This window comes from Anopheles arabiensis, chromosome 2 (genome assembly GCF_016920715.1).
Source record: "Anopheles arabiensis isolate DONGOLA chromosome 2, AaraD3, whole genome shotgun sequence".
Taxonomy (NCBI): Eukaryota; Metazoa; Arthropoda; class Insecta; order Diptera; family Culicidae; genus Anopheles; species Anopheles arabiensis.
In genome coordinates this window covers 40,232,665-40,253,241 of record NC_053517.1, presented here as the reverse complement: position 1 = coordinate 40,253,241, position 20,577 = coordinate 40,232,665, and the positions used below count along the sequence as shown (strand labels likewise).

At 48.3% G+C, this 20,577-nt stretch overlaps 3 protein-coding genes across 27 annotated transcripts in view; 1 reads left to right on the top strand and 2 right to left on the bottom strand.

The window, feature by feature from the left end:
- The first annotated feature begins 1,327 nt into the window (after positions 1-1,327).
- On the top strand, positions 1,328-3,665 carry LOC120895713 (nudix hydrolase 8). Its single transcript, XM_040299280.1, has 5 exons — positions 1,328-2,156; positions 2,308-2,432; positions 2,529-2,620; positions 2,769-2,982; positions 3,060-3,665. The coding sequence occupies exons 1-5, from the start codon at positions 2,011-2,013 to the stop codon at positions 3,482-3,484; spliced, it is 1,002 nt and encodes a 333-aa protein (XP_040155214.1). The 5' UTR covers positions 1,328-2,010; the 3' UTR covers positions 3,485-3,665.
- On the bottom strand, positions 3,661-5,970 carry LOC120895712 (phenoloxidase-activating factor 2-like). 2 transcript variants are annotated; one of them, XM_040299278.1, is made up of 6 exons: positions 5,791-5,968; positions 5,508-5,693; positions 5,261-5,341; positions 5,008-5,147; positions 4,537-4,859; positions 3,661-4,461 (listed from the first exon to the last, which is right to left on the bottom strand). In XM_040299278.1, the coding sequence occupies exons 2-6, from the start codon at positions 5,632-5,634 to the stop codon at positions 3,867-3,869; spliced, it is 1,266 nt and encodes a 421-aa protein (XP_040155212.1). In that variant the 5' UTR covers positions 5,635-5,693; positions 5,791-5,968; the 3' UTR covers positions 3,661-3,866. The 2 variants fall into 2 exon arrangements, with proteins under 2 accessions (XP_040155212.1, XP_040155213.1); XM_040299279.1 differs by lacking the exon at positions 5,261-5,341 and having other exon boundaries at positions 5,008-5,120; positions 5,791-5,970.
- Positions 5,971-10,271: 4,301 nt separating this feature from the next.
- LOC120893998 (basement membrane-specific heparan sulfate proteoglycan core protein) overlaps positions 10,272-20,577 on the bottom strand; it is a 96,471-nt gene continuing 86,165 nt past the window's right edge. For 23 of the 24 annotated variants that reach the window (XM_040296287.1, XM_040296295.1, XM_040296289.1 and 20 more), the window contains 9 exons: positions 18,377-18,682; positions 15,814-15,968; positions 15,450-15,731; positions 14,461-15,383; positions 14,223-14,383; positions 13,891-14,141; positions 13,090-13,789; positions 12,849-12,996; positions 10,272-11,454 (listed from right to left, as the gene is read on the bottom strand). In XM_040296287.1, coding sequence (XP_040152221.1) covers positions 11,421-11,454; positions 12,849-12,996; positions 13,090-13,789; positions 13,891-14,141; positions 14,223-14,383; positions 14,461-15,383; positions 15,450-15,731; positions 15,814-15,968; positions 18,377-18,682 — 2,960 coding nt within the window. In that variant the 3' untranslated portion in view covers positions 10,272-11,420. The remainder of the gene's footprint in view (positions 11,455-12,848; positions 12,997-13,089; positions 13,790-13,890; positions 14,142-14,222; positions 14,384-14,460; positions 15,384-15,449; positions 15,732-15,813; positions 15,969-18,376; positions 18,683-20,577) is intronic. The other variant, XM_040296300.1, reaches the window with a different exon arrangement.

Genomic DNA, 20,577 nt, shown 5'->3' with positions numbered 1-20,577 from the left:
AAAACTTAAAGGCGTTTTACAACATCTTTTGGCCTGATCAAGAAACAGAACAAGGTCGATGCCTACGCGCAGGCTTTTCCATTGAAAACGATGGGGAAGAATAAAATGAACAGCACACACACGACCTTTTAGTTTGAGTTTAAGATTGCAAGTTCCTCTCTTATGGATGTAGCATCATGTGTTATACCAAATAAAAACATAACTACTGAAGAGATTCGTATACAGGTATTACAAAGAAGCCCAAAAACTCTCGTACACGCTCATCAATGCAAAATAATCATTAAAAATCAATTAAATAATGTGACGCTTTCTCACACACGTTTGATTACGAAACCGGCTATGCGTATATAGTAAAAGTATTCACTCCGAAAGAATGCAAGCTAGCTCAAGTTTTGGAAGAAGTATCTATTTATCCGTGAACGTAAAAGTTAGGGAATTGCATCGCAATCACACAACCAGAGGGGAAGCGCTCATCGTCGGCAGCGTCAAGGGTTCAGCATGCAGCGGCGGAAGTTATCAAACTCGGTACGGCAAGCATCGAGAACGACCAGGTTACACTGCGCAGTGGCTCATTTGCGCATATACGATGGGTTAGCGCTTGGATCAAGACTTGCTACTTTAAACTCAAGCTGAAAGGTTGTGTTTGCATTTATTGTCATTTAATTTCTTTACCGTCGTTTAGTGCAAAAAAGCTTGCGCGTAAGCATTAGTCCTGTTAGCATCAGTCTAATTCACTGATCAGGTGTGGTGTTGTAAACGCCTCTAAGATTTTACAATAACCAATGAATCCTTTCCACTGTTTAAGAACTGAACCGTTCAAAAATATCAAAAATAAAACCATACTGCTCTAAATAAGAAAAAAATTTATCATTAGTTTTTTTTAAGTTTGTACGAGCATTTTAATAAAATTTTGTTTGACAAAGTACAGGAAACAAAGTGCAAACGATCAATGACACGTGGCATATTTAAATTTACGAACGGTTGTTCGAAACGCACAGTGGTCGAGGCTACTCATTCGAGATGGTTCGTACATTGGCTAAGAAACAGTAGTATGTAATTCCATGGAGCTTGTGGGACTCGTTGTTTATGTTTCCATTTCATCGCCCTTTGTTTACTTTTACATTTTCAACTCATATATAAAACGATTTATTCATATTTTATGAATTGTTTTTTTTAAAGCAAATTACCATCAACCACTGTGATTCAACGTTACCGCGTCCCAAGGTGTATCTACATGTCATTGATTCGAGACAGCGTTTTCAATAACAATTACACACACACACACACACACACACACACATACATACCCATATGAACACACTTTCCGCACACGGCCCCGCTGCAGAAAGGATTGTGAAATTCCTATCATCTGTGTGCGGTTGAACAGTCGTGGCCAAAATGTACATTGAAGCACATGCTCAGCCGCCTGTGACGATGCTGCAAAGATAAACAGAGCGCATAACATAGCCGTGTGTGTGTGTGAGCGTGCGCGTGCATGTTTGTGTGTGGGTGTGGATTCTAATCAAAACAGTCGCGAAACAATGGACCAATTGTTACACCGTACAGCCTTGTGATCGTGTGAGAAGAGTGAGCATTGTTGTATAGCCGGAAGCGAGCACCCGACCTGCTTCGGTGCGGCGCGGTTTGTTTGTTAAAGTCCGGGGCCGTTTTTGTCGCCAATTTCGACGCCGTACATCATCTGCCATCGTCGCCATCGTGCTGTGATCATTCGGCGCGAGCGTGTTTTTTCGCACACTGCACCACTGGTGGACGGTTTAGCTCGGTGGCGGTCAAAAGTGTCGCGCATACCCACCCCACCCGCATGTTCTGGAAGGCCGCGGAAGCTCTTGACGAAACGTAACTCTCGTTTGCGTGAATAGTGTGCGTCCATAGACGGGTCCGGTTGCCCGTAGATACGGTTTCTACCTCCCAGCCTACCCAACCCCCCCAGCGGCTGTCCAACATCCTTCGAGACACATACACACACGGCCAGGGTCCGCCGGTCGCTAAATGAGTAGAGCGCTTTTTGTCATTCCGCAACGCTTGCTATCAATCGTCCGATGTAACCAGGTTTCATTGATAACGCGCCATTCGAGCAAAATGAGCGAACAGCCGGAGAGTAACATTGTGAAGGGTGCTGATAGTTGGTTCAACAAGTAAGTCATCTCCGTCCGCCCGTGTTTGCAAGCGGATTTTGCATCCTTGAGCGCGCCACAACGCCGCAGGCCGTCTAATAATACCCGAGACGGTCTCGTTCTCTCTCTGTGTGTGTGTGTGAGTTGTTTATTGTTCCAATTGTCGTTACAGATACTCGGCGGTAGAAAGTTCTCCCGAGGGCACGTTCAAGGGGGTGAAGGACCGGTTCAATGGCATCACGGTGGACTCGAGCATGGAAACCTGCAGCCCCGACTGTTTTCCAACCGTGCTGAAGCGTAAGTTACCTACCGTGTGTGTGTGTGCGTGTTGTGTAACAGTTGGATATTATTGTTCTTACCGCGTTTTTTTTTGCTTGTAACCCCATTTTTTAGGATCGCTCGACCATTGGATTCAAAGCAAAACCCGTGGCATATGGTTCAAAGTCCATCTGTCCGCCGCCAGCTGGATACCGGAACTAGTTAATGTGAGCATTAAGCTGTGCTGATTTGTTTGTTTTGCCCCTTATCTGCGCTGTGCTACATTGTACAAATCAAAGTAGCCTGTGCCACAAATGTGCGCAAATGGTACAATAATGTATGTTCCCTTTTTTCGACTTTTCAACCTCCCGATAGAATGGATTTCAATTCCACCATGCCAAAAATTCGTTTGTGATGCTGTATCGCTGGCTGCCGACGGACGAGTCGGCCAACATTCCACCGTACTCGCACACGATGGTCGGGGTCGGCGCGCTGGTAATGAACGAGCGCCAGCAGGTGCTGGTGGTGAGCGAAAATTACGCCCTCATCGCTGGCTCCTGGAAGCTACCGGGAGGCTATGTGGAACCAAGTAAGTGTGCAACCGAACGAACGACGAACGAGCCCCCACCACTTACCACACACACTCGCGCGTGTCATTGCTTGCAGATGAGAATTTTATCGACGCCGCTATCCGGGAGGTGGAGGAGGAGACCAACATCCGGACGCGGTTCGATTCGGTCGTCTCGATACGGCACGCGCACGGCGCCGGTTTCGGGTGCTCCGATCTGTACATCGTCATGGCGCTGACGCCGCTGACGGAGGCAATTTCCAAGTGCAACCGGGAGATTGCCAAGTGCGAATGGATGGATGTGAACGAGTACCTGAACCACCCGAAGGTACACGAAACGAACCGCAACTTTGTGCGCACGTACCTGGAGTACAAGCGGCTCGGTTTGCGCATCGACTGTGCCGAGGAGATGCACCAGGTGCTGAAGAAGCGGTACAACGTGTACTCCGTTACCAAGGTGCCGGAGGTCGGCAGCAGCAGCAGTAGTGATAGCAGTAACAGTACCGGCACGCCGAAATTATAGCGTCCGAGCGAGTACGATGCCGCTGGCGACGGCATGTCACCGAAAGGAAGGATTCGATGACTGACCGCTGGTCGGCGTGCGTATTTGGCAGGTATGTTGTTACCCGCAGACGATTGCAAAGTGGAATTAAGACGTTGTTTTTCTTGTTTTACCAATATTACATCTGCTCTGGTGGATAGAATTGTTAAATTTTTTTTTATTGTTAATTCCATTACGTGAATATCACTCTCTCTCTGTCTCTGTGTGGCGTTTAACCGAGCTGTGTGATGTTTTGTGAGGAGAAATTGCATTGCCAGATGCGTAAAACTAGCAGCTAGGAACATGAACATTTAAATTACCCTCAATGTTAACAAAGAAAAAAAGAAAAGGATTCGCAGACGCCTCAAACCGTCGCAATTGTAGACGTGATCCAGGTAATGTACGACGCAACGTTAACGTACACGCCCGGTATGCCGTTTGCACCGCAACCGATGCCCCACGCTACCAGGCCCACCACGTACCAGCGATTGTTTAGCGCGCACACCAACGGCGATCCGCCGTCCCCCGTGCACGCATCCTTGCCCAGCTCACCGCCGGCGCAGAGGAAGCTGGTCGTGTCGAGCACAAAGTTGCCACCGAGCCGCGTCGTGCGCAGGGCCGTCTGGCAGTTGGCCGAGTTGACGATCGGTACGTCCACCTCCTTCGGGATGGACTGGAAGGCGCCGCTGACGAAATCGTTCTTGCCCCAGCCGGACACCCAGCAGCGGCTGCCCACGAACGACGTGACCGGCAGGCAGGCCGTCGCAATCGTTGGCGTCGTGCCGAGGGCGACCGTGCCGGAAAGGCGCAAGATGGCAATGTCGTTGCGCAGGTTGGCCGCGCTAAAGCTCGGATGCACAAAGTATCGCGCCACGGTAAACTCCTGCACCGGCAGGGGCTCCGTCGTGGAGGCTGCGTCCCACTCGCCGAGCCGCACCTTCAGCGCCCGGGTGCCGGAGCTGCGGAAGAGCATCATGTTCGCTTTATGCGCTTTATGATGTGTGTGTGTGTGTGTGTGTGTGTACGCCACTTACGTGTAGTCCGATATTTTGTGCGCCGCGGTCAGCACGTGCAGATTGTCGATGAGTGCGCCGGAGCCGACGTAAACGTCACCCGGCCCGAGCAGCACCACCTGCCAGGGATACTCACCGTAGCTGGCCTGGTTGGCGGTGACGGCGGGCGAGTTGGCAATCGGGGGATACTGCATGCCGCACTGGTAGCTACCGGCCAGGCAGCATCGCTCCAGCCCCGATTGGCAGGTCGCGGGTGAAGCGATATTGAGCGCTATCACTGAGGCGACTGTGTTGGTCGTGGTTGTTGTCGTCGTGCCCAGCGTAACACCCGTATTTGCGCTTGGCTGTGGGGAAAAATCGTAGAAGAAGTTAGTTTTTATCCATTTCCTCACACAAAGCGTATCGACACATCCGAAAAGGGTCTTGCAACTTGCTGTTGTTTGAGAATGCTCATCACTTGCTCACGTTTAAAAAACGGCAACGTTCACTTACATTCGAAACAATTCTCACATCCAACTGGCCGGCACCGTCGGTTGTGCCACCCGTGCTCGTCGTGTTACATCGGCCCGTTGGTACACAGACGCACGTCTGGCCGGTCGGTGTGCCTGTGTTAACAATGTTCGGGAGAATACCTTTAAGGTCATTTCAAAAGGGACGCGTTCATCCACAAAAAAAGCCAAAGAAAAGCGTTAAAAACAATCGTTGGGGTGGTGGGTGGCGGGACGAGCCGTATCGAGCGACCAACCTGTCTGCAGTGGTACGACACCCGTAAGGACACCGCTGGTAATGCCGTTGCTCACATTAATGGCAGCCTGTCGCGTGAGGTCTTTCATTGTGCGGGAAGCGGATGGGGGTAAAGCCGTATGTAGTGCCCAACCATGCGCCATGGTGAAAAAGGAAATAGTGAAATTATTTAAAACGAATCATGCCGCAATACATAGCGTGTGGTATGACGTATGTATGTATGTGAGGTGAGATTGCTTTCGCTTTACCATTGCCGGGAGTACCACCGTCCTGGGGGAAATTGAACGCTGGGCTACGTTCCACGGTGGACAGCGCTGTTACTGTAAAGCCACTGCTGGCCAGCAAACACACCAGCCCTATGAGCAGGCAATCCATGACGTCAGGTTGCTCGGATGCTTATGCTTCGGTCGCTAAGGTTGTCTGCATCTAACGAACTGTTGTGGTTGGCGGTGCAGTCGATTGCGTGCAGTGTAAATTGTGTTATTATTCAATGGACAGAATCGATGACACACAAAGTTTACGCTTTCTTACACGTTGATCTTGTACCATCAATCGATGGCTTCACTTTAAAACAATCACAACTGCACAAGTTAATATGCTTTTTGCCGCTTTACACTTTGGTCACTAGCTCCTGGATTGTTGAACGAGCCTTACGCTACTGAACCGTACCACGGTTTGCATGCCACCCATTTATAGTAATTCTAAAAGTGCGCTGTTGCACGCTGTCGGAAATACCGACCTATGGGAGCGACACTGCAATTACATCGGGCACGCAAAAGCGCGGGGAACGCTACCGTGTTCGGTGGTGGTGGTGGTCAGCCGATTGACCCAAACGAACGTACGAACGGCTCCTCCATCGCAGCGGGGAAGGTCCAATTATCCGGGGGACTCGGAAGGTTGGAAAGCATCGGTACCCTTTGCTTTCGCTGCGCCTATACCCTTGCAAACACAATGGTACCGTTTTTATGGTGGAGCCAGCACCATTTCTGCGCCATGCGCTGGTGCTGGTTTTTACACCACATATCACTCTAATGGGATTGCAAGTCGCGATAAAAACCGAGGGACAGAACTCTACGCTCCGTGGATGAGCAAATTTATTGATGACTGCTGGTGACCGAACCACCGCTGTTGGTTAGAATAATCGGCCGAAAGATTTCCATGCCAGAGGGGAAGAGTTGGACCAAAACGAAGTACAATTTGTGTTTTTATTTTCTTCAAAAGTTTGCATTCGAACACTGCTTAAATCATAGTTACATTTGAGCATTTTATAGAACTAGCTTGTTTTGCCTTACGCGCTACACACTGCGTATATGCCCGCTTGTTTCACATACGCTGGTGTTGTTACACTATTTCTCTAATGTTGTGTCCTTGGCCCAGGGACGGGCACCGCGACACACTTTTTTCTCCACCTCTTCCTCAGGCCCAATTGCATGGCTAATGACTCATGGTGTGTCCCAGTCGGGAGCCCAAAAGTGTGTGTGTATGTGTGTCTGTGTGTGTTGTGAACTTGATTGCAACAGGAAAGCGGAATACGATCCGACGGTGGTGCCCCAACGGTTCTTAGCAGCATCCATCCTCTCATACGTACGCTAGGGTGTGTTTATGTGTGTGTGTTTTTTTTTCTTCTTTGATATATTACAGCACAATATATACGATAATCCCGCGTGTTGGCCCGAGAGGCCCGAGAACGACGACATCTCGGCAGCCATCCGGAACGGGTAGAAAGTTAAAAATGAAAATTCTTGTTGTACCTCTTGCCAGGGGGGGGGGGGGGGGGTGCCAGGGCCGGTGACGGCCACTTTTAAAAACTGTTCGCTTGAAATTTGATCGATCTAGGAAACCCTTCTGTCCGTGGCGTTGCTGGCGGCGCTGTTTTCGGTCCCGTGCGCCCCACCGGACGCTTTGGAGATCTCCCACAGCACGTGCGCGACCCGCTCCTGGTACTGCAGCATGTCCTCGTCCGCGAACACGGTTGCCATCTGCTCGAACGTTTCGCGCAGGAAGTCGTCCCGCTTCTGGCGCGTCCTTAGCATCCGGTCGATCTCGCGCTTTATTCGCTGCCGCAGCCGGTTTTTCGTTTTCTCGATCGTAACGCGGATGTCCTCCTTGTTCTGCCGACGCTTGCGGTTCAGCTCCGCGTTCCGCTGCCGGCGCAGGACCTTCTGCTCCTCCGTCTCGTTCTGGCGCTTGATGCGCTGCTGCAGCGTGTGCTTCGCGCGGACCAGCTGCTTCACGGAGATGTTCTTCATCGATTCCTCGGGCACGGTCGGTGACTTGGATGAGGACTCGGCACTGCTGCTCGACGAACCGGATGCGGATGCCGCCCCCTGTGGGTTTTTGTTGTATGCGTCCACCTTTTCGTCCTTCACCATTCGCGGGTTGTGCGGAGGGGGATGGTGCGCGGGCGCAGGGGAAGGCTGCTGTGGCTGCTGCTGTTGCGGATGTGGTGGCTGCTGCTGCTGCTGCGGATGCTGCTGGGGATGCTGTGGATGCGGCGGTTGTTGCTGCGGATGGTGCTGCTGTTGGTGCGGTGGCGGCGGCGGATGATGCTGCTGCTGTTGGTGCTGCTGCTGCTGTTGCTGCTGTTGCTGCTGCTGCTGCTGCTGATGCTTGGTGTTGTGACTTTTGGACTTGTGGGTGCTGCGGGAGGCACCGTTTGGGAACATGCTACCAGACAACGAGAGATGGTTCATGTACAAGGCATTCTTATCGTAATTCATATGTGGCGGATAGGCGTGATGATGGTACAGATTAAACTCTTCTATGCTGAACGGTGGCGGAAACTCTATCGGAGTCGGATGTTCCTGGATGTCCACTTGCAGGTAGCTGTACGGGGGCTCCATCACAAGAGTGTGGCAATGGTGAAACAAACGTTGCTCGGTGCTGCCTCTCCTCCGGCCTCTATCGCATAATCGCACTGGAACTACACGACACAGATGGTGGACAGTCGTTTGCGTTTCACAATTGGGCGCTTAATTATTGAAAAAAGAAACCATAGCTCCCGAAATGTATCAATGTTATTGTTGCCAACTTATGCGTCTGACAGGCTTCAGGGACGGAGCCCTACAAAGTTACAGCGTTTCGCTCGCAATGCCAAGCGTTTTCGCTTGGGATGACCAAGATGTATACAACCGGGGCAGCCGTTGGTGATTAACCTTTGTGGCTGCGGCCGTTTTTCCAGGGGCGGGCAAACTTTTTCGACAAGACAATTTATTATTGTGGGTTGTTTTATTGGACGAACAAAATAATTTTAGGACTCTAAGTATTCTCATTTCATTCGACTAATTTAAAAAAAATCCAATATTTAAATTGTTTATGGTAGAAAGGGTTCAAGAGACCAGCAAAACAATCAGTATTTTTATACTTTTTACCAATGACTGTTTGTGTTAGTAAGAAGTTCAACACGAAAATAAAATGCAGTAGAATATTTCTTTATGATACTATCGCTTCTACCCTATAGATACATATATCATGAGTTCAAATGAGGTATAAACGACTCAATCAAGTCGTTCGTAGAAGATTAAAAAAAAATATTTAAAATACTAAATATTTTAATTTTCTACTTCGATTATAAATAATGTTTTGTGGTACAGATATGTCGAATCTCGAGTGATACAAATCCACTAAATAAACAATCACTAAACGGGTTCTAAATGGCTCAAGCTCTCAGCCTAAAAGGAATCTAAAAAGATTTTGTTTAGCAGACGGTAAACGACTGATGCATTCTAAACATTACAAAAAGATGGTGGTGCCATCTGTTGACGTGATAGCCAAACAGTGGGGCTTTCCTCGCCTTCATTTCTCCTTCCCTCTATACGTTGTATGGTTTCGCAGTTAAGAACTAGATTAGCGCATTGCTAGAAATAGATCATGCGATTTGTTTATTTCTACTAAAGTCGTCGACTAAAGTCCAATATGATCTTATTCTATTTGGCGTAAAGTCCTACGTGGACATGCCGGCCTATACATGCTTTTGAGACTTAATTCATTACCACGAAGCTGGATAGTCAATCGTTGCTACAGGGGGACGGTCCATTCTAGACTTGAACCCATGACGGGCCTATATGAAGTACCATAACTAAAGCAAGTGATAATTTAGTAATGGTCGATGGTGTTGAGACCTGCATATCTGACCACACATCCTTTCTTATAGATATCTGCTCGGAAAGTTAGAGGGATGTATAGACCATGATTAGATAAGGCTAGGCCAAACACATTGCAAGTAAAGGACAGCAAATTATAATGAGTAGCAATATAATACAGTGGAGCGCCGTTTATCCGGGCTTCTCGGAACTTGACCTCGCCCGGATATGCGAATAACACGGATAATGAGTCAAATGATATATGTTATCACGAATTCCTGATTATGTATTGGAACATTATCTTATTTTTTTATAAAAATAACTCAGATGTTATTAACTTCATGTTTTTCCAATGAGAATATTTAAAATTTGCCATTATAGCCTTTTTTTGATGAAAATGCGCTTTTTCAAATAACCTCCTCATAACGCAATGTCACCTTTATATTGAACTGTCATTTCTCAACAGCACGGATTAACGGACAGCCGGATAAAAGGTACCCGGGTAAACGACGCTCCACTGTAATGAGTTGTAAAGCAAAGCGCCATCTATTGAGTAAACCAAAGAAGCTATGAAGCCTTCATTTTTTATAGAGATAGTTGGTTTACCAGTCGTTTAAGCTTAATCTTTGGCGCTTGGGATACGACTTTTGCTACCTACAACTTGGTTCAGAACTGTTTGTATCGGTCTCAAATTCGGTCGTATGTCGTGAGTCACCTATTTGGGGACACGGTCCATACGGGTCTTGAATCTATGATGGGCATGTTGTAATGTCGTGCTAGTTGCTGAATGTACCACGGGACCTACCCAAAAAATTATTCCCTCAAATATGATGCTGAGTTAGATTTTCAATCACACAAGTCGTAATCGTATTACTTACTTTGTGTTTCGTTTCGGATAGTGGAACCTACAAGAAAAACTACGCCGCATGCTTACATTGACTATTCATTTTATTGTCATAATTGATAGGAAAATAAACGAGTGACAAATTATAGCTTAGTTACGGGTTGTTCCACAGTTGCACAGGCCGCCTCACGCCCGCTTGTCGTATTGTGAAAGGGCTACATTATGTTCAACATCGTTTGATTTAATCTCTCCTATCTGTTTTGCTCGTATTTTCGTGTTTTTTTAACATATCGAAAGCACTTAGTGTATAGAAATGAAGACCATTACAGCGGGCAGTTAGTTGGAAGTAGTAGAGAAGTATCCTCGCCACCTTTTCGAAACGGCAGGAAGCTACTTCTTGCTCAAAACATAAACTGGCTTATGCGGCCAAGATTACAAGGCTAGTAACAACAAGATGGTGAGATACTGCACCTAAACGATTTGTCTAAACGGATGAACACAATCACTGCGCAGTGGTTTGTTTGACTTGTTTTGTGAGTGAAACATATTTAACATTGCTATGGTCGGTACACTATCACAGTGTGAAGGTGTTGTTGAAACAAAACATTATAGCGCAAAATCATTATATCTTGTGGGGAACGAAAGTTGGCAGTGCTAAAAAAAACCTTAGTGCACGTATCGCCACGTGGTTCTCTGCCACCGTGCACTGAGTGTGTGGTGCTTCATGTATATTGCATTGACCAATGTGGTGGTGTTAAACAAACAAATATGGCTGTCTTGTTCTCAGCGCGTGAATTTGAGCGTTGACTGTGCGCTTTTCGTTATTTAATTTTTGTTCCTTTTTTTTACATAAATACTACATTTATTTGGCACATTCGTTGTTCGTTACTGTACGCGTGTTTTTTTTTGTTTTCATTTTGCTTCCTCTCTTCACTGTGCATTCGTTTGCGCTTCTCTATAGGTATACGATACAGTTTTAGTATTTTTTTTATATGTTATTTTTCTGTTCATTTTAGTCCTGCTTAACTCTTCAACTCCCTCCTTTAATCAGCCGAGCAGTTGGTTATTTTGTCACTCGACTTACATCACCCTTTAGAGCGGTTCATCCTTTTGTTGGGTGAAGGTGGGTACCGCTGTTTCGTTGGTGGCCCCATAGCGAGAAGCTCCTGCAGCCTCCTCCTCCCTCCGCTCGTTGGAAGTATTGGATGGTTTATTTTGTATGCTTTTTTCTGTTTTTACACCACTGGTGGATCCGTTCCTAGATTGGGTCTGCAAATTGGGAGTGGAAGTTAGTAAATCGTTGCTTATCAAAGCCGAGATAAGTCGAGATGAGTGAGCTGTTTCGTTTGATTTTGGTTGGTGTTCCGATAGAGTGTCCCGTTTTGATTTTATATTTAGTAAATTGCCTATAAATTTGACTATTATTTTACATTTATAAGATAGCTTGTCATTTCGATATGTTAATGGTCGTGTATCGATAGTGTATTATTTACATTCGTTGTTTGTTTGATTAGTAAGGGGAACCTAGAGGTTAAAGAAAGAGCTTTATTTGTTGGAATGTTGCTTGGGTGCCATAATGAAACGAACTATCAACATTGCGCAATATTTTGAGGGTGAGGAGAGTAACGATACGTTTATAATTGACTTTTTCTTCAGCCACACAATTATGCCTTCAACAGTGTAGTTTGAGCAATATGTTCGCGCTTGTGAGCGTCATATTGATAGGGTAATAATAAATAGCGGAGAATTCATTCACAATTTTCCACAAATTGAAACAAAAGCCATATAGAAGCAGATCTTAACAGATGAAATAAATATACGCGAAAGGAAGGCATAATAGGAACAGTCATAACGTTAACGATCATTTATGTACACGTTCACCAAAACATTAACATCAAGCTGTGGTCCATCAGTCCTGGCTGCAAGTTTACAACAACTACATAGCCCGCTCACGATAACATGGGAATAAAACGGTAGCTCGTTACTGGCGATCTCCACGCGAACCACCCGCGTCTATAGACTATTGACTACGGTAAAACTGATCCAACGATCTTTCAACCGATCGCGCAACAGGACAGAACAGAACGATGTACAGCTATTAAAGCAGTGATGGCTTGCGCAAATAGGACAATAACGGCACGTGAAGGTTAGTATGTACATGTGATGTGGTTTGCCATCTTGTGCGATGAATTGGATAAGGATGTAGGCTCTAGCTAGGATAACCGTTAACGGTGTCTATGGAAGTTTTGGGTCATAGACGTTTCATAACGCATGACAGCTTGTCGCTAGCGAATGGCATAATAAGACCACCGCCAGCTGTATTGCTAGTGTGCTGGTCCAGCACGCTATTGACACGCCAAACTGTTGGGCACCGTTGAACGGACGGGGATAGATAATGTGCACTGGTGGAGGTTCCTCGATTTTATCAAACTCATAGGGACCCAAAGGGTCGCCCATGTCGTCGAAATCGGTATAAAGCAGTGAGGAAGGTATCCAAGACGGACTGTATGGCGCAAGCGCGTCAGTGTTAAGAGATAGTTACCACGGATCCATTCGAAAGCATGCGTTTGCAAGTGCGACTCATGTTAGTAATGCGTTCATAGATTCGTAGATTGTGCTTTAATCTGCTGGAAAGTTAAAGAGATCTAGCAGGCGATACTTACTCGTCGCACACGTCCACGTTGACGGTTCGGATGGTAAAGTCGCGCAGTAAGATCGCCTTGCCCTCATTGTTCTCCACAGAGAAGACGCACCCGTTGAAGCTCTCGTTGAACCGATTGCCGGTAACGCGTTCGACGTCCGGAACACCGCCTAGAATGAAGGAATTCAACGTACAGTGGTTTTAAATTCACACGTTGCAAAACACTGTGATCGGGCACGCCGTTTGCCGCTTTCGTTACGTACCGACGTAGAAGCTGCCGGGTATTTCCATCGTCTGCTTGCCGGTCGGGCGCGTTTCACCGTGCACCGTCAGCGAATCGACCTGCAGATGGAACTGGTTGCGCTCCCGCCGGACCAGCGCCACGTGCCGCTCGTTGTCGACCACGTACACATCGCTGTTGCGCACGTACGACTCCTGCCCGTCCATGCGGATCGTCAGCTCGACGTAGCCGTTCGACAGCGACAGCGCGACGTAATCGTTGCCGAGGAACTCCTCACCGTTGCGCTGGCCGTACCAGATCAGCAGCCCGTTCGGCTCGTACGCGCTGAACATGATCGCGAACTCGGTCGTGATCTGGCTTTCGCTGTGCTTGAACGCCTTCGGGCTGACCTCGATGAAGCCGTTGCCGCTGAACCGGGACGCGACGATGTCCGTGTACTGGGTTTCGCACCGCTGGCCCAGATAGCCGGGCTCGCAGGTGCAGGTATAGTTCTGGCCGCCCGCATGCGTCTGGCAGAGCGCACCGTTCTCGCACGGGCGCTGGTCGAGACAGATGTCGGTAACGGTGTCGCAATCGTATCCGCCGCGGCCCGGCCGGCAGGTGACGGGGCTTTCGACGTCGATCGGATCCGGCTGATGGCCGTCCGCGTGGCCACAGTGGTAAACGTTCGCCGAGTCGCGAATATCGTCGATCATGTTCAGCTTGTTGCCGGACGTTTCCAGCTGCACGAAGTAAAGCGAACGAAAGGTACATAGGTTGGTTAATCAACATGCCAAAAAGAAAAACAAAGAATGGGGCTAGTCCCTACATATCATGCACTAACCTCGGCAATGCAACCCTCAAAACCGCGTCGGACACCAATCTCTTGGCTGAGCAGCAGGCGCTTATCGTAGCCACCGGCGTACACCTTCGTCTTCAGCAGGATCGGCGTGTTGCGGTTGGACATCTCGTTGTTGACGGCCTCATCGTCGACCTGCAGATAGCCGATACCGGCCTTGGTGCGACCCGCAGACACCGTATGCCACTGGCCCGCCTCGATCGGTACGGTCGATCGTACGATCAGTGGTTTCATCCCTGTGGGACGAGTTTGAAGTAAATGGAAAATGCCATGATTAAATGCTGTCACTCAGTGCATCGCTCATAATCGCAACGTACTTCCGGCTACACTGTAGCGTATTTCAACGAAACCATTGTTGAGCAGCACGGCCATGAAATCGCCATATCCTTGCTCGTGCTCCGCCGCATAGAACATTATGCCATTCTCCAGCGAGTCGGGCTTGAAGCGGAAGCGGATGCTTCGTTTCGATTGGAATTTGCTGAAACAAAACATACCCCGAAAGCGTTCGAAATTCAGTGTGAAGGTCCCAAGAAGCCAACTTTGGATGACACTCACTCGTATGCTGCATAGCTGCCGTCCTTAAAGGCAAGCGTTGCGTCCGTGTAGTGTTCGGTGTACTGACAACGGTCGCCCGTCTTGTGCACCGGACAGTAGCATTCCGGTCCCGTGTCCGTCTCCTCGCAGCGGCCTACGCCGCACGTATCGTCGCTGCAGCCGTCGCCCTCGTGCTGGCAGTTCGTGCCCGTGTACCCATCGCGGCACATGCAGCTGTACCCTTGGGCCGTCTGCGCCTCCAGACACGTGCCGAAGTTTTTGCACGGATCGTCGGCGCACGGCTCGCAGGTCGTGATGCCGACCGTTTCCAGTGCGTCCTCGTACAGCTGTACCTCCCGGTCGTTCAGCTTCAGCCGGCTGATGCAGCCGACGAAGCCTTCCTTGTACTCAACGGCGGACGCCGGCACCTGGTCGAACTGTGGCACGCCGCCCACGAACAGATGATCGTCCAGGTTAAGGCCGTAGAACTTCAGCCTGTCCGGGAAGTTGACCGGCGTTTGGTCGTCCACCAGCAGGAAACCGTTGTTGCGCACGCGATTCACCTTCACCGTGTGCCATTGGCCCATGTGCACCGGTTTCTCCGGCTGCAGCACCACCTGCTGGCCGTCGAAGTTGAAGCGGAACTGCGGGTAGCCGTTGCGGAGCGACAGCGAGATGTAGTCCTGGTTCGGGCGGCGCTGCGACGCGTACAGTATGAGCCCGTTCATCTTTTCCGGCTTGAAGGAAACCTCGAAGTAGAACTTGGAGTACACGTTATCGAACGACTTGAACTCCATGTAGCTGCGGGGCGACTGCGGGAAGAACGGGATCACGTTGTTGACCACCAGCGTGATGACGACGTTCGCCGACTGGCCGCCGTGCTTGGCCGAGCAGACGTACTTGCCGGCGTCCGAGGCTTGCACGTTCGTGAGCGTTAGAATGGACTGCGAATAGAGATGGTCCCCGGTTAGAGCGATACCAGATGCGTTCCGGTGCTTTAGAACACTTACACCATGCGTATCCCTATCGTTGGGCAGCTCGCCATCGATGCGTGACCACTGGTAGGTGGTCGGATACAGGTCCGTGTTGCACTGCAGCTTCACCGTAGTGCCACGCTCGGCAAACTCCATCCGGGACGTACTGCGGGGCAGCACATCCGAGATCGTGTTCTCCTCCACCTCCAGCTGGAAGTCGGAAACGTAGCGCAAACCGTCCTCGGTGAAGCACACGCACGTGTACGTGCCGGAGTCATCTTCGCGCGCATTTTGAATGTACAGTCGGTTTCCTTCTTGCTGTTGTGTGGGAATATAAGAAGAAAAAGTACCCATCTGCATCATCCCTTGCCCTTAACAAATCTCAATGCTCAATGCTTACGTGAATGTTGTACGGTAGCGGTGTTCCGTCGGATTTCTCCCACTTGATCGGTACACCAGTGCCGGCCGACGAGCTGCAATCCACTACGAGCGACTCGCCCGGTCGTACCATCGAGCGGGAGGGTTCGAGCTGCAGCACGGGCAGCGACTCTGGAGCTGTACCGGAGTATTGAGGTATTGAAAATAAGGAGAACAGCACACGAATTAGTTAGTGCATTGTTGTTCCGCCAGGGAGAGGAGTGCCACGAAGCCTTGGGTACGCAATCGTGGCACCCTGTCCTCCGGCATGTTGTGCTGCAAATCGGTTACTAAGGCTGTTCGATACATAGTGGTTTTATAACATTCACTACTACTGGCGTTTGTGGCACACAGGTTCTGTGTTTTTAATCTTTTTTTGCTTCATTTATTTCTGCTTACGCATTTCTATGAGTTCTTTTTTTATTTTCTATCACCTGTTATTTCTCTACCAGCTTGATATTAGACTAGATATACATATCCACCTTCCCGACTAATTGATTAGCACACCGTTCCCATCGTTAGACATGAATCGTTAGTTAGTAACCCACAACCGTACAGTTAGTATATATGGTTCATATGGATTATTAGCACGCACGGACACGAGTTGGCATAGATGATGGGTTAGCTAAGGCATGGGTTAGAAACGTCACGGTTAACAATAAAGCTAGCACAGTCAAGGAGATTCGTCTTTGTTTCAGTTCTGTTTTTTTTACATCTCAACCAGAGAAGAAACCAGGATTTTTCGTAGTATTGTGATGCTAAATGTTGACAGATTGGCATTTGCTACTAACACAGTGCAGAACGCGTTTGACACACACACAAGGAGCAGATAAAGCGTTGTTGTAAAAGTGATTGACAAACGGAAAGAAAGCTAGACGCTACAGTAGGACAGTGTCACAAACGGAATTATTTTCAGAAAGTAAAACAATGGCGACAAACAAAAACGTCTATTAACTGTGGCACACAAACACAAACACACACAAAAGCACAGAAAAAAACAGAAGACAGAAGAAGAAAAGCACAGCAGCTAATAGAAAGGAGTATCAGGAAAGATGTTTCCTTTCCGCCAAACAGCATGTTCTCACAGCTGCTGGAAAAAAGCGTAAAAACGCACAGACGCGTATGCACACTCACACACATGAAAAGCAAACGGAAGGGACAAATTAAACTGTTTTACATACCGTCAGATATCATCGAATTTGTGGTGCATTGGAATTTGGTTGGGCTTGAAACAAACGGATTATACACAATAGGGCAATATTGCGCTCTACAGCTAGTTTTGGGGTCGCGAACGAAAGAGCTACCTCGTCAAACTCGCTCCGAAACGGAGCTGAGTGAGTGCGCTCTGCAGCAAAAACCTGGTTGCTCCACACTGAGCGAAATGAACGACAATTTAATGCAGAGCTTAATAGGCGAATCAGCATTTTGAGAGGTAATTCATAACTGTTTCATTTTTGTTTTCAATTACTATTCTATATATTCGAAAGGATTTCACACAACGTTGTCCGCTCTGTGTGGAGCTACCATGCGCTCATAAAGCTCCGCTGCGCTCATTACGATGGAACAATACTACTTAAAACGGACGCATTTGTTTTGGTTGATATGCTAGGAATGGCGTATTTACTTACAGACATTCCAATCTCTTCAAAAAGACTCTTCACAATTCTTAGAAGTTGAGGACTTTAAACACAGTTGCAAAAAAGTACAATACGATACAAAATCGCTCATATGGGAATAATTTGAACGTAGAGCAACAATATGTAAATCTACGTGTGAATAGACAACGAGTTAGTACACACATCCGTTTGCAGCGCGTGAAATATACTACAGGACACAGGAACTCTTCTCTTCGGGAGTTCCAGCTTTAAGAGGACCACATTGAACGGAACGTGTGAACGATTAAGGCAAGCGAAACAAAAACGAAACAAGATCTACACTGCTAATCACAAACTCGCACACAACATACAAGGGGAAACACAATGAAAGCTACACACACAGCGAAAGTTGGATGAAGAAATGGCGTAGATACTCCACCGAAACTGCTCGCAAATGTCTCCGAGATATGGTATTCCGATTACGATTAGCAGCGAGCACGATCGGGCACTCACAGACACACACACACACTACGTGCTCTCGGCACGTAGGGCCAAGTAAGGATCCGAGGTGGAATTTGGAATTTTGACACGCCTGGACGGACGGCGCACGACTGACGCGACACAGTTTGCGGAGTAGCTGGCAAAGTACGGTCGCGCTTGTAGGCTTCGCATGTTGATGGCGAGATTCGGTAGTGACACTGACACAGCATGGTGGACGCGGGACTAACTACGACGTCAACTACCACTGCTAGTTTGGGTGCGCTACTACAAATTGCACGGATAAATACGGATAAGTAATAGGCACTAGTGGGGGGCGGTTTGGCACAGGTAAACTAAAGGGACACAAAGACAGACAGACAGACAGACAGACAGATAGACAGACGGACAGATAGACAGAGGGAAAGAAAAGGGCGGGGAAAAAAATGAAAAGTCATATTCATAATAACAAACCGAAATGATGGTGCGTTGGTGGTAGAAGACGGTGCGGCGGCGGACGCCGGACATCCGCCACCGTCGCAGCATCCTTGACCGTGGGTCTGGTATCATCGGCCCGTCCCAACCGGGGCACCATCGTCCGCTCTTGGTCACCGACGCGCCGCGCCCGATCGTACTGTACGCAGCACATGAAGAAGGTGCCATTGCACCGGGACGGACTGGCGCGGCAAAGCCACAGGACGCCATCGCCGCACGTGCTCGGCGCGCACAGTTCCGGCGCAGGTGTCGGCGAACCGGTGGTAGCATTCAATCTATCTCTACCTATTGCCCACGCGATGATTGTTTGTGAGCAATCGTGGAAGGAACCGAACGGAAATGATTACGCACCGTAACGGATCAATCGTTTGGAAATTTCAAAGGTTTTTTAAACTTTTTTTTTGCAAGCCAAAAAGATGTGGCGGGTGAAAGTGTTGTGTTGCATTCACCAAATACTGCATCGGAGCGAAATTGAATTTTGATCAGCTTCAATTTTTGGTTTTGGCATACAATCGTACATACGGTGCTGGTAGCCGAATCAGGATCATCCGAAACGTAATTGGGCCGGTGGCAGTATTCGACTAAGTGCGGCGCTAAGTGGAAGTAGTGGTGAAGATGTCTTGTATGACAGGCGTTGGTGCGGTGACACAAGTGAAGGTGAGTTGTTGGCGGTGCGTCGTGCTGCTAGTGCTCATGGGTGGGTGTGTGTGTCACCATGAACGTGTGTGTGTGTGTTTTTCTAAGATTGCAAATGGACGGGATACCCCGCATGCCGTGCATGTGTCACGCAGCAGCACTCGCAGCACTGGGCGCAGCAAGCGTATATGTGATGCTGATAATGATGATGATGATTGCCACGCTCTAGTAGCAAAACACACACACTCAAAGCTACACACATAAGGTTACCCTCATACAAGTGCACACATAACAAACTCATCTCACATCTAAGGGACACTACCGACAGGGGCAAACAACCCCAGGTTGTGAAAACAATAACATAACAAGGGAGTGCCATGGCGAGGGGTTCTGTAATGTTATCGGCAGGTGTTGGTGAAAATCTGTCGTTTGTTGGTGCACAGAGATGAATAAGCAACTACCGATTGACTGGGAGGAGGAGGAACAAACACTACAAATGACTGAAATCGTTCGATCGTTCGCAGGACATCTCTAGTGCTGGTACCCTAAATTTTGCATCAACGTAACACCGACCGAAGTGATTCATTTCTTTGCCAAGCTCTGGAAGACGTTGTGCCATTTCATGTTCAAGAAATAGATCACTCACAGTGGATGGCGGTGATCGTTGGATGTTTTGAAAGCAATGAGGTGAAACAGGGAAAACAGTGAAGAGAGAAATTGATAGAAAAAGTAAGTAAGAGAGAGAGAGAGAGAGAGAAACAGACAGGGATTGATAGAAAGAAAGAAAGAGAGAGAGAGAGAGAGAGAGAGAGAGAGACTGGGCGAGATCGGTGATGATTTTTCATTAGTAATATTGGTCTGTTATTTTATTGTCCCATTTCCGGTTGTGTTCTGCTTGTTATCCTTATTGTGTACGTTCCAAGGCTTTGCCTACGCCTTGCCGGTTCCCTTTACTGCATTTACTACCATCTAAGTATAGCTGGGGGGGAGGTTGTGTGTGTGTGTGGGGTACAAACAACAGCTCAACATTTGTAGGCGGTTAGTCATTCATAACACTATGATTCTATGCGCAATGTTTTAAACAAGTACATACATAAGTATACGGTGTGCTTGTGTGTATATGTGTGTTTTGGCGTGTGTTGGTGTGCATGAACAGGGTAAGAGGGAGGAGGGCGGGTTGCAGTGATCGTTTGCTAGTAACATGTTGCAGTATGTACGGGTGGGGAGGGGACATAAATCGATCCTACTAGTATCCAGTGCGCTGCGCAACAATGTTTTGCCGCATTCTGCACGCAAAAGATCGCTGCCTAGCGCACTGCGGAACTGCCGAACCTTTCTAAGGCCTGGCAGCCGTGGAAGAAGAGGAAGAGCATCCTCATGCTGAAGTAAAATTCTTCTAGTGTGTTGCTAGCACGATGGGAAACATGCGGATGCTGCACGATGCTGCACTGTTAATCACCTCTTACAGCTACTACGAAAGGGCATACTAATCTCCGACCCACGTGAGCCGAAGGTGAAGACAACGTGTACTATGTTTGCGTACG

Coding starts and splice junctions, on each gene's coding strand:
- LOC120895713 (XM_040299280.1), top strand. CDS start 2,011: ATGAGTAGAGCGCTTTTTGTCATTCCGCAACGCTTGCTATCAATCGTC. Junction 2,621..2,768: donor GGATACCGGAACTAGTTAAT/GTGAGCATTAAG, acceptor ACCTCCCGATAG/AATGGATTTCAATTCCACCA. Junction 2,983..3,059: donor GGGAGGCTATGTGGAACCAA/GTAAGTGTGCAA, acceptor CATTGCTTGCAG/ATGAGAATTTTATCGACGCC.
- LOC120895712 (XM_040299278.1), bottom strand. CDS start 5,634: ATGGATTGCCTGCTCATAGGGCTGGTGTGTTTGCTGGCCAGCAGTGGC. Junction 5,342..5,507: donor CGGTGGTACTCCCGGCAATG/GTAAAGCGAAAG, acceptor GCACAATGAAAG/ACCTCACGCGACAGGCTGCC. Junction 4,860..5,007: donor ATGTGAGAATTGTTTCGAAT/GTAAGTGAACGT, acceptor TTTTCCCCACAG/CCAAGCGCAAATACGGGTGT.